The 15,406-nt window shown below is 33.5% G+C and overlaps 1 protein-coding gene across 3 annotated transcripts in view; it reads left to right on the top strand.

Annotated features, from left to right (window-relative positions):
• Positions 1 to 15,406, top strand: part of LOC132718280 (motile sperm domain-containing protein 2-like) — a 22,560-nt gene extending 7,154 nt beyond the window's left edge. For 2 of the 3 annotated variants that reach the window (XM_060701977.1, XM_060701970.1), the window contains 7 exons: positions 3,378 to 3,449; positions 4,417 to 4,547; positions 5,300 to 5,399; positions 5,984 to 6,080; positions 6,366 to 6,489; positions 6,790 to 6,889; positions 7,821 to 8,236. In XM_060701977.1, the coding sequence (XP_060557960.1) occupies positions 3,378 to 3,449; positions 4,417 to 4,547; positions 5,300 to 5,399; positions 5,984 to 6,080; positions 6,366 to 6,489; positions 6,790 to 6,889; positions 7,821 to 8,015 (819 nt within the window). In that variant the 3' untranslated portion in view covers positions 8,016 to 8,236. Of the gene's footprint in view, positions 1 to 3,377; positions 3,450 to 4,416; positions 4,548 to 5,299; positions 5,400 to 5,983; positions 6,081 to 6,365; positions 6,490 to 6,789; positions 6,890 to 7,820; positions 8,237 to 8,613 lie in introns of those variants that run through there. The other variant, XM_060701984.1, reaches the window with a different exon arrangement.

The following is a 15,406-nucleotide window of genomic DNA, read 5'->3' as shown; positions in this document are numbered from 1 at the left end:
ATTAAGACAATACAGTCACCTTTCTTTGAATGTTTTTATTATTTGATGTTAAAGTTGATGTTGAAGAAAAAAAAAAGAACATGCACAAACTCCACCATATCTTAGTTTAATGGCACTTTTTCCCAATTATCCTAGTTGTGTATTTCTTGACAATAGATGAATTGAAACTTTATTTACAAGTTGAAATAGAACCAGTTTTTTGCAGAATACTGTTTTGTTTGTTATATTATAAAGTTCAGAAACTGTCTTAAATGTTTTTTTTAACACAACTATAACATTAAAAAAAATTTTATACACAACTTTAACAGAAACTTTATACCTGTAAAGAGACACTATAAAATGTATCATATTATTTTAGTTTGTGGACTGTGTCTGAAACTAATGATATTATCAAAACCTAATATGTGTATAATGTTTGGCTTGCACAATTTCAGCACAAAGACCTGCCACACATGAAATGTATTTAGGTACAACTTGAACAATATACATTACATTACATCATAGACCTCACACTACAGTATATACATGGAATTGTAATTTTTGCAATCATGCATTTGTCCGAGACTTAATGTAACTGATCATTTTAGATAATGGAAGCTGGTGTATGCATCTGCTGTTGAAGTCGATAGCAAGAAACACAGATCACAAACTTTTATTACCCTTAAAGTTTACCGTTTAAAGCTTAATTCTTGCTTACCAAGACTCATTTAACCCTTACCAACCTTAAACATGTTAAAGAACTTGAAAATGTTTTATTTTGGACAAAACCAGTCTTAGTTTTAGGGATATTTTAAACTTGGTACTGACTGAATAGTGACAAGTACAGACCATGATTAGATGGCAAGAATGTGCCTGTTGATCTTGGTCTGCACTGGTCACATGGGTAGAAATAGGCTAAGAGTTAAATTTACTACTGACAAACATGTTCATACAAAGTCAGGTAGATTTAGAGCAATTAGGAAAAGGAATGAAAGATCAAAATAATTAAAGGATAATATAGAATCAGATATCCAGTTGGAAGCAGTTTAATAAGAAAATGATGATAATTCAATAATCTACTTGACACCCATGTTAAAATTCACATCTATACTACAACAACATAACTGAGAAAGATCAAAATCGTTTTGTTTTATACCATATAAAATAATTAGAATTTTAACATCCAGCGATCCTTTTTACTTGTCTTGATCTTTTTATGCCCCCATTTCGAAGAAAAGGGGGTATATTGCTTTGCACTTGTCGGTCCGTCGGTCCGTTGGTCCGTCGGTCCGTCGGTCCGTAGACCAAATGGTTTCCGAGTGATAACTAAAGAACCCTTAGGCCTAGGAACTTCAAACTTGGTATGGTGATTGGTCATGACCAGTAGATGACCCCTATTGATTTTGGGGTCAAGGGGTCAAAGGTCAAGGTCACATTGACCTTGTAAGCAAAAATGGTTTCCGATCAATAACTAAAGAACCTTAAGGCCTAGGAACTTCAAACTTGGTATGGTGATTGGTCATGACCAGTAGATGACCCCTATTGATTTTGGGGTCAAGGGGTCAAAGGTCAAGGTCACATTGACCTTGTAAGCAAAAATGGTTTCCGATCAATAACTAAAGAACTTTAAGGCCTAGGAACTTCAAACTTGGTATGGTGATTGGTCATGATCAGTAGATGACCTCTATTGATTTTGGGGTCAAGGGGTCAAAGGTCAAGGTCACATTGACCTTGTAAGCAAAAACAGTTTCCGATCAATAACTAAAGAACTTTAAGGCCTAGGAACTTCAAACTTGGTATGGTGATTGGTCATGATCAGAAGATGACCCCTATTGATTTTAGGGTCAAGGGGTCAAAGGTCAAGGTCACATTGACCTTGTAATCAAAAACGGTTTCCGATCAATAGCTAAAGAACTTCAAGGCCTAGGAACTTCAAACTTGGTATGGTGATTTGTCATGATCAGAAGATGACCCCTATTGATTTTGGGGTCAAGGGGTCAAAGGTCAAGGTCACATTGACCTTGTAGGTAAATACGGTTTCCGATCAATAACGAAAGAACCCTTAGGCCTAGGAACTTCAAACTTGGTATGGTGATTGGTCATGACCAGCAGATGACCCCTATTGATATTGGGGTTTAGGGGTCAAAGGGCAAGGTCACATTGACCTTGTAGGTAAAAATGCTTTCAAATCAATAACTTAAGAACCCTTAGGCCTAGGAACTTCAAATTTGGTATGGTGATTACTCATGACCAGCAGATGACCTATTGATTTTGGGGTCAAGGGGTCAAAGGTCAAGGTCACATTGACCTTGTAGGTAAAAACGGTTTCCTATCAATTAACTAAAAACGCTTAGGCCTAGGAACTTCAAACTTTGTATGGTGATTGGTCGTGACCAGCAGATGACCCCTATTGAGTTTTGGGTCAAGGGGTCAAAGGTCAAGGTCACATTGTCCTTGTAAGTAAAAACGGTTTCTGATCAATAACTTAAGAACGCTTAGGCTTAGGAACTTCAAACTTGGTATGGTGAATTGTCATGACCAGCAAATAACCCCTATTGATTTTGGGATCAAGGGGTCAAAGGTCTAGGTCACTTTGACATTGTAAGTGAAAACGGTTTCTGATCAATAACTAAAGAACGCTTCGGCCTAGGAACTTCAAACTTGGCATGGTGATTGGTCATGACCAGCAGATGACCCCTATTGATTTTGGGGTCAAAGGTCAAGTTCACATTGACCTTGTATGTTAAAACAGTTTCCGATCAATAACTAAAGAACCCTTAGGCCTAGGAACTTCAAACTTGGTATGGTGATTGGTCATGACCAGCAGATGACCTATTGATTTTGGGGTCAAGGGTTCAAAGGTCAAGGTCACATTGAACTTGAAGGTAAAAACAAATTCCGATCAATTAACTAAAAACGCTTAGGCCTAGGAACTTCAAACTTTGTATGATGATTGGTCGTGACCAGCAGATGACCCCTATTGAGTTTTGGGTCAAGGGGTGAAAGGTTAAGGTCATGACCAGTAGATACTTGATAACCCTTATTAATTGTTTGACCACTGGGTCAGAAGTCATGCATAATAACGTTATCACATGACTTATTGGCTGCTGATAGGGGGCATACATGTTTTACAAACATATCTTGTTTTACAAAGAATTGATAGATTATACCATATCATGTTTCTTGTTTTCTGAGCAAATGTTTAAATAGCAAAACGTTAATGAGATAGTAAAATTTTCGCCTTGCTTTATTTTGACTGACAAGAAAAAATTATTTACACATAATAGGTAAACAAATGTTACCTTTCCTGAACATTGGGTCGTGAACATTGTTAGTGTCTATAACATGTTTTGTCTGACAAAGAAAAGGAAAGGTAAATTTCCATTTTACATATTCAGGTGACATTTGCTGAAGAAGATAATAAAGTATACAGAAGCTTAAGTAGTGATAGCCTCAGTACAGAGAAACTGGTATGTTAAACAGTATATCCTATCTTTTATTAGTAACAGATAGCATCTTACATTGTACTGTTCAAGGGCTTTTGGTTAAAATAACTGACCTATGGCATACATTAGAGCAAGGCCAGCCTTTCAAGACACTGTACTATGCTGGTTAGCAACTCGGTTTTCATATTTTGCTTCTGTCATTCCATAAACAACAAATGGATTATTATGAAATTCAAAGTACATATTTGTTTAAGCATGATTGCAATACAAGTCATTAAAACTTACAGTAATCACTTTTGAGTCCACTTCTGGGAACCAACCAGTACTGGTGTCATTTGAAGAAACATGGTTGTGACCCGATCAGGGCTCGAACCCATGATCTCTGGGTTAGGAGGCAGACACCTTAACCACTAGGCCTCCGCTCCCCTTAATAACATATCATATAGTGATTGAGTCTTTATTGAATTTAAGCCTTGCAGTTTTACATTGATAATATAACTACAATAAACATGTATTTGAACTTAAGGTGCTGATTAGGAGGATGCTGTAGATAAATGTTGTAACAGAAAACCTGAAAAATAGTTTTAACTCTCTATTTTATAATATTTTTTAAGTGAGCAAAGTGAGGTAATTTAATGAATAATAAGAAGCTGGTGTAAGGTTTATGTCTATATACCTTTAAATCTTATGAATGAACTGGGTGACAAAGGCCTTTTAATATAACTAGCTCTTTCTGTTACAAGGTTCACCCTATTAATTTGAAAATACTTGTTTTAGGCTATGGAAAATTCTTAAATCTCATATTTTGCTCATCTGAATCTAACCTTTATTTTGTTTATTTATAATAGTAAATATTACATAAGATAATAATTATATGTGGTATTATATTAAGTGTTTGTGACATTATTATGTTTTTCATATTATCATGTCATGTCTGTATATTATTAATTTCAAGAAACATGGATATATAGCTTGTTATATAATATTTCAGAATGGTAACAACAACAGTAATACAAATGCGTCAAATAGTATACTACGTCAGAGACTTGGTCCACCATCTAAGCATAAAAGGCAAGGAAATAGGGAAGACAACTCTTACATAGGCAGGCTTCTTACCATCAGGTTAATATACTAAAATTTTACAGAATAATCTATATAGAAATATCAGTTTTTTGTTCCTTCAGTTTTCAAGTTGATTATGAACTTTAAGATAAGGTATATGGTCATATAATTTTGTCATCAAAACTGTGTTTAAGTTTATAATGAGACAGGTATTGTTTATTTGTCTTAAGCAATTCATTGTTCATAGGAGTGACTAAGAAATCTGATGTATTAAGGTACTGAAATTTGATGAGAGTCCAGTCTTAATTTTCATATGTAGTACAATGTAGTAATGATATGTTGAAGTGTATAAAGCTATATCTAATTAATATTTTATGAAAATTTAAAAACAGTAAAATTATATTGTATTCATACTCATATGGCTGTTTCGTAAAAGATTTGCTTCATAGATTGTCTATGTAATTTACTATACATAAATATTGTATGTAAGAGTTAGATGTTCTGGAACAAAATATTCCACAGTTTTGGCAATTATTTCATGGATGGCCCACTTAATTTCAATAAAATATTCTGATAAATTTCTTTCATTCTAGGATAATGTAATTTTTATCAAAACTTATACAATAATATTACAATCACAAACAGTGAATGTATAGCTTTATACACTTTAATGTCTGTGACTAGATAATATTTGTTATACAGAACAAGTGAGATAGATGAGATTGATAACAACAATATCAACAAAATCAACAATATTTTGACTTTTGAAAGGGATATAATTTCATCAGTTATTATTTTTCTGTGTTTTTCAGTCCTGCAGAAGAGCTTGAGTTTTTGATAGAGGAAGGAGTGAAGGAACCCTGTGATATAATTACACTCAAAAATACTCTGCCTTATTCCATAGCTTACAAGGTAATATTTCTAAAACATAAAGACCTCTTTACACCACCCACTGTGCATAAAAGTAATTTATGACCTATACTGTGTCGATGTGACGTAAAACCCAAACAAACAAACAATAAGTTAAGTAAGGACTTTTGATTCTTTCATATGAGGCTGCTTTCCAACCAGCTTACAGAAAGGCTGTGGTTCTACTCAGTGATAGATTGTGCATGAAATAATGCTCAGAGAGGCGCTTGAGGTCTTAGTTCACTAGTATAGTTGAAAAAGTTGTCATATGATATTGACCATATTTGGATGACTTAAAATCCAACCTTATAGACGAGTCAGTCTACATCTGTGCAGTCTGGGCAGACTTTATACAGTTGTCAACTTAATTTTAGTATTTGACAATGAAAAACCATAAAATGCTACTGGCCTGATTCAATTCCAAACCTGGTCAAGAAAAGTGCAAAAAGTCAACACGCAGGTCCAGTATTCTTTACATTCATTAAGTTGCACCAGCATATTTCAAAACCCAGTAAATAAAATACGAAGGATAATTTATCAGATTCAATTAGATGACTTTAAAAATGCACTTTTTGCTCTGTATTTAGGTAAAAACCACATCACCAGAGAAATATCGAGTGAGACCAAGTTCTGGCTTCATCAAGTCAGGGACAGAAATTGAAGTGTACATTCATCTACAGCAGGGTAAGTCACATTCTCCTGGGGTTTTTTTAATGCATTTTTTAATAAGGTTTGTGAAAATAATTGATAGATAGGCAGAATCTTGGGAGATATTTGGATGGCTAAGTAATGACTTAAAAGTTTGACTTTTATCGTTAGACCTGAATACTGTTGAGGCAAGTTAATACATTGTAAATTTGTTTTGTCTTCTTCTTTGACTCAGAAAAGTAGAATGATTGAACATTTTCATAAATTGTAACTTGTTTATGATAATATGAATTGAACCTAGTATTTTTAATTAACTTTCAGGATACCAAAACACTGTACAAAAAGACAAATTTCTTATTATGGCAATGGAAGTGACCAATGAATCAAACAGATCATTTTCAGAACTATGGAAATCTGTTCAAAAAGATTCCATAATGGAACATAGGTAAGTTGAAGGTAATTCTCTTGAATAAGTATGTCATTTATAACTTTATCATGGCATTTTAGAGAAGAAAAATAAGAATGTCAGTAAATATTAAAGTGTAAGATGCCATGTCATGTTTTTGGTAATCGTTTCTTTAAGATACTGCACATGGAAATAGTAAGGCATGGTAAATAAAAAAATTACAACTTGATTAAAACATAAAAAATTTTCTGAGTAACAGTTGACTATTACAGGAAAAAATGTAAAAATGTTAACCTCCAGTCCCCTAATTTAAATGTGTGTTAATATTGTGATTGACAGATTGCGATGTATAGCAACTATTGGTAAAGATACGGGTATCTTTGGTGCTGAATCAAGAGGAGGACCAACCAAACAAGCTGTTACTGAGCTATCTAAAAAGGTTTGTTTCTTATATAGCAGCCATTCTAAAGTCAAATTTTACTGGCCAGAGCTTGTGTGTTTTTTAGCTTGACTATTTAAAGAATAAGGAGAGCTATTGTACTCCCCGCGATGTATGTGTCGCCATTACTCTTGGGTTTATGTTTTACATGTAAGTTGGTATAATCTCAAAAACTATTGAAGGCAAGGGATTAAAACTTCAGACACCTGTTCTCTGTGAATATCCAACATGGTACCCACAAGTACTATAACTTTTAAGTTTCCATTTACAAAGTTATGCCCCTTGTCAAACTGTGAAGCGCTGAGAATTGTAGAGTGGGCTGTCTTACAGACAACTGTTGTTGCTTTTGTATGTTAAGATATTCTTTAAAGCTTTGAAGTAGCTCTGAAGTTTTTGTCAATAATATTGTGATGTGTTACTTTTGAGATTCTGTTACCAATCAGTGGACACATGAAATAAAGAGCACAGTTTGACAAATAATATTATATACAGATTGACTGTAATATTTTCATTGTGCAACTTGAAGTACATGTATTTTAGCAAAATAGGAAGTTTGGAGAAGAAGAGTTTGTTCTGAACTTCTTACATTGAAAGTTTGTAAAATGTGGCTGTACTCAAAGTTGATCTTGTGATGTAAAATTTTTAATGTAATAAAGATAAGAACAAAAGTTAATTAAAGGATTGCTTAGTTAGCTATATAGTGAAAGGTAGAGGGGAAGGGTGGGGTGGTGCTAGATTGAAAAGTTTAATGAAACAGTTGTATATTTCAGTATGATAAAACCACATGACATAAATCAGTCACTAGGGTATGAGATTTTACAAATCTTTATTTGAAAAATAATGCATATGTTTTAAATGATGTACTTCTTTAAGATTGCACAGTTAAAATTTTTTAACAAAAGTATATTTGTCTTAATACTTAATTTTACAGGTTGACAGTCTAGTTGAGTGCAATAATCATCTACAAAAGACAGTTAAATATTTAATAGTTACCCATGTGATCTTATTGACCGTGTTGTTAGTGGTTGCTATAGTAACATTATACATGTGGTACATAAATGATACACAAGGAGCACAGACGAAGGTGGGTATTAAGGAACAATTTTGTTCTGATTCCTGCCTATGATAATTGAAACAGCGACATAAATCAAAGAATTTATTTTCTAAGAAATTTGAAAAATACATGTATACTGTATTGAAAAGAACAAAAGCTTATAAATTCAATCAAAATGTCTAGAGACAAGATATAAAAATATTTTTATGTGATTGTTCTTTATCTATTTGTTGATTTAAAAGAGATGTTTAGTGATATGTGCATTTGTCAATACAATGTAAAGAAAGGCTCAATGGCTGAATTCTTGATTTATCATACATTAGAAATATAGGAAAAATACACCTCAACACTTACTGTGTCATATAAATGTGTCATAGGTGTTGACAAATTTGAGATTTTTTTTGTTATTTTCTGCATCAGTAGACAGGATGATGTTGGTCTTGTCATTTGGATGCCTTTTTATAAGTAATATAAGAACATCAAAAATATAATACGCCACAATACTAGAATCTAAAGATGAGAAATTTATCCAAATTTTTACAAGTTGATACAACTTTGTCAATAAATATGCACATGTATGTATATGGTGATAAATAGACTTCATGTATATAATCTAAACTGGACTTCCTGATATATATACAAGGCATGAGATTCTATATATTTACTACAGTGTGCCATAAGCTGTTAAAGGGACTCCATTGATGTACATTATATACATTAAAAGCATAAATGACATAAATGACACAGAAGAAGCACCGGTGGTGAAGGACGATATAAAGGAACAAATTTGTTTGAAGTCCTGCATATGATAATTGAAAACAGCGGCACAAATCAAAGAATTTATTTTCTATGAAATTTAGAAATATATGTATACTGTATTAAAAAGAACAAAAGCTTATAAATTCAATCAAAATTCCTAGAGACAAGATATAAAAATATTTTTATGTGATTGTTCTTTATCTTTTTGTTTATTTAAAAGATATTTATAGTGATACTCACATTTATCAAAACAATGTAAAGAAAGGCTCAATTAATAATGAGCCTTAATAATAATGTTAATTATTGAAAAATAATTCAAGTGCTGTAATATTGCAAATGTGAAATTTGTAAGTCCATGTTTATGAGGACATAGTCAGGGAATGTGATTATAAAGATGTAAGCTTTTGTCTAAATATGGTTGAACATAATGTGCCTGGAAATATTTTTTTTCAAGATTAATGTTCCATTTGATGTAGGTCTAGACAAATAACTTGTGTGCAATAATTTCTGGTCATTCCCTCTCTTTGTTTTTCCAGAATAATTATTTTATTTGTGAAAAATAACTAAAAAAAGGAAAGTGTTGCAATGCTTTTCACTCAAATCTGGCTGAGAATAGCAAAAAAAACAAAACGATTTTCAATGTATTTCTTATTATATTTCTTAATTATCGTTTGCATAGTTTTCTGTTTTTAGTGTCCCAGCTGAGTGTAAGAAATTCAAATTTTATACTTTTGAACCTCAGTGGAGTTCCTTTAATCACGTTTTACAATGATATATGTTTAAAACCAATTTTCAGTTACTAAATGAAAAGTGTATTATACTTCATGTGATTGTGTATCAGAGTTTCAAATCGTTGTATTATATAACTTATGTTAATTATTGAAAAATAATTCAAGTGTTGTAATATTGCAAAAGTGAAATTTGTATGTCCATGTTTATGGTGACATAGTCAGAGAATGTGATTATAAAGATGTAAGCTTTTGTCTAAATATGGTTGAAATATTATTGCATCCGCATTCATCTCGTAGCAGTATTAATGTTGTGTATATATGTTTGTTTTGATGTTTTAGTTTTATTTGTTAAGAAATCAATACAAGATTGCAAATCTATTTTGAAAAACATTGATCATTAATAGAATAGTAATATGTGGTCTATGAAACAATGGCGTATCTTTTAAATTCTAATTTTTGTATAATAATGATTGTATAAATAGTTCCTTGATATGAAAGCAGACAAAAATTTTATTGATTACAGTATTTATTATACACATATGATTATAATAGCCACATTTTTCTTCAGTGTAACATTTTTTAGTGATTTGAATATGTTTTCATATATATTAAACTGAGCTATTAACAAAGTTAGTTCATTCAAAGTAAAAAAAATAGGTACTATGTAAGATTCAGGAAGTTATATGTGGAATAAGAAATGTACAATAAGAGGGGATTAATGCACTTTTTTACAAACATTAACATCTGTAGAGGATGCATTTAAAGTCTGAGCCCACAGGTCGGTGGATTTATTATGTCTGAGGGCTTCTGCAGCTGTTAATGCACGAAAAAAGGTGCAGTAGCCTTATTCTTGCATATAAATATACGTCTACATCGGTGTTTCAGCGTTTCCCTATTTGTATTAAGAAACCGTTGCTTGTGCCATGCTTTCCATGTGCTAGTGTGATGTCATGTGACAATTTTTACAATGCACCCGGAGTCGAACATATTGAAAACTGTGCAACAACGGTATGTGGTCATGAGAATCTTATCCTATTCTCTTATCTATTTATGTATGTTTTTCTTTCTCTGTTTATGTATACCTTTGTTCCCATTTTTATGCAAGAATAAGAATTAAATATTCTGTTATAGTTGCAGTTGTGCAGGAATTGAATGATGTGATATATCCTTAATAATTATGCCCCCATTTTGAAAAAAAGGGGGTATATTGCTTTGCACTTGTCGGTCCGTCGGTCCGTAGACCAAATGGTTTCCGAGTGATAACTAAAGAACCCTTAGGCCTAGGAACTTCAAACTTGGTATGGTGATTGGTCATGACCAGTAGATGACCCCTATTGATTTTGGGGTCAAGGGGTCAAAGGTCAAGGTCACATTGACCTTGAAAGCAAAAACGGTTTCCGATCAATAACTAAAGAACCTTAAGGCCTAGGAACTTCAAACTTGGTATGGTGATTGGTCATGACCAGTTGATGACCCCTATTGATTTTGGGGTCAAAGGGTCAAAGGTCAAGGTCACATTGACCTTGAATGCAAAAACGGTTTCCGATCAATAACTAAAGAACCTTAAGGCCTAGGAACTTCAAACTTAGTATGGTGATTGGTCATGACCAGTAGATGACCCCTATTGATTTTGGGGTCAAGGGGTCAAAGGTCAAGGTCACATTGACCTTGAAAGCAAAAACGGTTTCCGATCAATAACTAAAGAACCTTAAGGCCTAGGAACTTCAAACTTGGTATGGTGATTGGTCATGACCAGTAGATGACCCCTATTGATTTTGGGGTCAAGGGGTCAAAGGTCAAGGTCACATTGACCTTGAAAGCAAAAAACGGTTTCCGATCAATAACTAAAGAACCTTAAGGCCTAGGAACTTCAAACTTGGTATGGTGATTGGTCATGACCAGTAGATGACCCCTATTGATTTTGGAGTCAAGGGGTCAAAGGTCAAGGTCACATTGACCTTGAATGCAAAAACAGTTTCTGATCAATAACTAAAGAACCTTAAGGCCTAGGAACTTCAAACTTGGTATGGTGATTAGTCATGACCAGTTGATGACCCCTATTGATTTTGGGGTCAAGGGGTCAAAGGTCAAGGTCACATTGACCTTGTAAGCAAAAACGGTTTCCGATCAATAACTTAAGAACCTTAAGGCCTAGGAACTTCAAACTTGGTATGGTGATTGGTCATGATCAGTAGATGACCCCTATTGATTTTGGGGTCAAGGGGTCAAAGGTCAAGGTCACATTGACCTTGTAAGCAAAAAACGGTTTCTGATCAATAACTAAAGAACCTTAAGGCCTAGGAACTTCAAACTTAGTATGGTGATTGGTCATGATCAGTAGATGACCCCTATTGATTTTGGGGTCAAGGGGTCAAAGGTCAAGGTCACATTGACCTTGTAGGTAAAAACGGTTTCCGATCAATACCTAAAGAACCTTAAGGCTTAGGAACATCAAACTTGGTATGGTGATTGGTCATGATCAGTAGATGACCCCTATTGATTTTGGGGTCAAGGGGTCAAAGGTCAAGGTCACATTGACCTTGTAGGTAAAAACGGTTTCCGATCAATAACTAAAGAACCTTAAGGCCTAGGAACTTCAAACTTGGTATGGTGATTGGTCATGATCAGTAGATGACCCGTATAGATTTTGGGGTCAAGGGGTCAAAGGTCAAGGTCACATTGACCTTTTAATTAAAAACGGTTTCTGATCAATAACAAAAGAACCCTTAGGCCTAGGAACTTCAAACTTGGTATGGTGATTTGTCATGACCAGCAGATTACTCCTATTGATTTTGGGATCAAGGGGTCAAAGGTCAAGGTCACAATGACCTTGTAAGTAAAAACGGTTTCTGATCAATAACTAAAGAACGCTTCGGCCTAGAAACTTCAAACTTGGCATGGTGATTGGTCATGACCAGCAGATGACCCCTATTGATTTTGGGGTCAAAGGTCAAGGTCACATTGACCTTGTATGTTAAAACGGTTTCCGATCAATAATAAGAGAACCCTTAGGCCTAAGAACTTCAAACTTGGCATGGTGATTGGTCATGACCAGCAGATGACCCCTATTGATTTTGGGGTCAAGGGGTCAAAGGTCAAGGTCACATTGACCTTGTAGGTAAAAACGGTTTCTGATCAATTTACTAAAAACGCCTAGGCCTAGGAACTTCAAACTTTGTTTGATGATTGGTCGTGACCAGCAGATGACCCCTATTGAGTTTTTGGTCAAGGGGTCAAAGGTCAAGGTCATGACCAGTAGATACTTTATAACCCTTATTAATTGTTTGATCACTGGGTCAGAAGTCATGCATAATAACCTTATCACATGACTAATTGGCTGCTGATAGGGGGCATACATGTTTTACAAACATATCTTGTTTTTCTACTGTTGCCTGGAATTGTTTTGTATCCATGCTTGTCCACACAGAAGTATTATAAATGTAATAAAATGACTTGAATGATGAAGATAATATGATATATAATTATATGTTACTTTATTTAGACTGACAAAATAGATGCCCAATGGCCATCATATATGATTGTATAACATGGGTACTATTTTATACTGCTATGGACTATGTGTATATAAAAAAGAAACAAGACAGTAAAAGATGGGCTATATATATTAATAAAACCATCTTCCATTATAAAAGATAAGTACAAAGATTGTTACATTTTAATTAAATATTATGTCAATTTTTTGCCAGTATGTTCAAATAAACAAAGTTGCAATGCTTTGTGCTTTAGGCATGGGTATTAAAAATGGGTATTTTCAAATCAGTACAGAATTGGATGATGATATGTACTGTAAAGTTTTGATAAATAACCTTAAAATTTTTTCTCCATTAACTGTAAAAAAGTGTTTGTGTGTGTGTGTTTGGTTTGTTTACCCTCGCCACCGGACTGAACCATATGTTTTAAGCATTTCTCCGTTCTAGTAGAAATTTTGTGTTGTTGTAGGACATGTGTTATAAGGTCATATTGAAAGGAATTTACATGAATGCTATGCTGCTATGCTTGTTTTCCAATCTATACATATTGTGATGTTAAAATGGTACATGTTTGTAAATTTGTTATATGAAATATGCTTTTGAATGTAGGTGTATTACACTATTATGATTCTATATATTTAGAGAGAGTGACTGAATGTCTTTGTTAATGTGAACATGTGAATGTGTAGCTAGAAATACATATTGAGGAAAGAAGGATAATAATAAAAGCACAACTTTTCGAAGAATAAGGAGAGATATAGTACTCAGCCAGGTGTCAGTGTCAGCATCAAACTTTGGTTTAATTTTTTCATGCAAGACAGTATCCCCACTGAAGGGATAGGTTGAAACTTCACACACTTATTTGAGAGTGTAATTGGAGGTCATTATTTGAGGCACCATTACTCTAACATGGATTTTGATGGTATTATGTGGCCTTTGTTTAACTTAGAAAATCTACATTTTCCAGGCTCTTGTTACACTATCAAGCACAAGAATAGTTGAGCACTCTTTCCTACCAAAAGCTCTTTTTGATTATAAGACCTTACCCCCACAATACCTGATTTTTGTATACTGGGAACATTTGTGTTTGATGTTAAGATAGAAAGTTTAAAGCAAGCCACATTACATAACATTGTTACCATGTCATGACATTTTTTTTTGTTTAAATTTATTATGAAATGTTTTTTTTGTTGTATTATATGAGGTTATGACATTCAATAGAATATATTTTTTGGCTTTGGTTGGATTTCAAGTTGCACCAGCACTGTTATGGTTATTTGGCGTTTTTTCCAGCTTTACTGGTGGTGGAAATCCCTATGTGTTTTATTTCAGGCACAAGTGGGCGCCTGAGTAAAACTACTGAGCCTTATCATATGAAAAAATCTAATAGATAAGAAATGTTAACAGAAAGACCCTCTGTTGTGTTTTTTTATTGCAAGGTTGTACATGTATATTAAACAAAATTGAGCTGCGTCATGACAAAACCAACATAATGGGTTTGCGACCAGCATGGATCCAGACCAGCCTGCGCATCAGGTAGTCTGATCAGGATCCTCCAACCCTTTTACAAGTAAAACTGATCAGGATCTATGCTGTTCGCTTACAAACCCTATTACAAGTAGAGAAACTGAGAGCGAACAGCATGGATCCTGATCAGACGGCGCGGATGCTCAGGCTGGTCTGGATCCATGCTGGTCGCAAACGCATTATGTTGGTTTTGTCATGACGCGGCCAAAATTTTCTTGACTTGCTTGCACATTTTACTTTTTTTGGGGTTGGTTTTCATTTTGTTCATTAATGGCATTGTTATTAAAGGGTAGAGAGAATAAAAAAATGCTTCCCATACATTTTTAGAAAGTTTATAAAAAACGCTTTCTTTAATCTAGCATATTTTTATACCTTACAAGTATACAGGTTAGTAAAAAAAAAATTTAGTCAACTTAGGTAGCTGAAAATTAATTTGCAGTATGTTTAATGCAGATAATTGATAAAATTCTGTTTTATTTTATGAAATAAGTCGACTAAAAGGAATTTATCAAGGAACCTAAAGTTATCAAATAATTTGTTATATATTTCTAACAGAGTTTGTAATCTTATTTTGTATATTAATTCTATTATGATTAATTTAATTGAATTAAAGAGTGGTTTTTTAGTGATGAATTTTACATTTTATTCCTGTTTGATTAGCATGTGATATTTTAGAAAGGAAGGAGTTACAGCGAGAAGCATGATTTGAGTCGCTTAACATTTTGATGAACTTTCAGTAAATTGGAATAGATTTGGAGGGTAGATTCCGGAGTACTTGGTGTAATATTACATGACAGTCACGTTCATAAAATGAAACAATTTGGCTTATTATATAAAACAGTGCCTTTTTTATTGATAACTGAATATGCTTTGTTATGCTATATGTGATTTATATGGTACTAAAATTATTGTCATTGTTATAATTTTAAATAATAAAGATATGAATTGCTAATAA

Source organism: Ruditapes philippinarum, unplaced genomic scaffold (assembly GCF_026571515.1).
Source record: "Ruditapes philippinarum isolate M1 unplaced genomic scaffold, ASM2657151v2 ctg3062_1_1_1_1, whole genome shotgun sequence".
NCBI lineage: Eukaryota > Metazoa > Mollusca > Bivalvia > Venerida > Veneridae > Ruditapes > Ruditapes philippinarum.
Note: the sequence above shows the minus strand (reverse complement) of the source record. Positions and strands in the feature narration are given on the sequence as shown.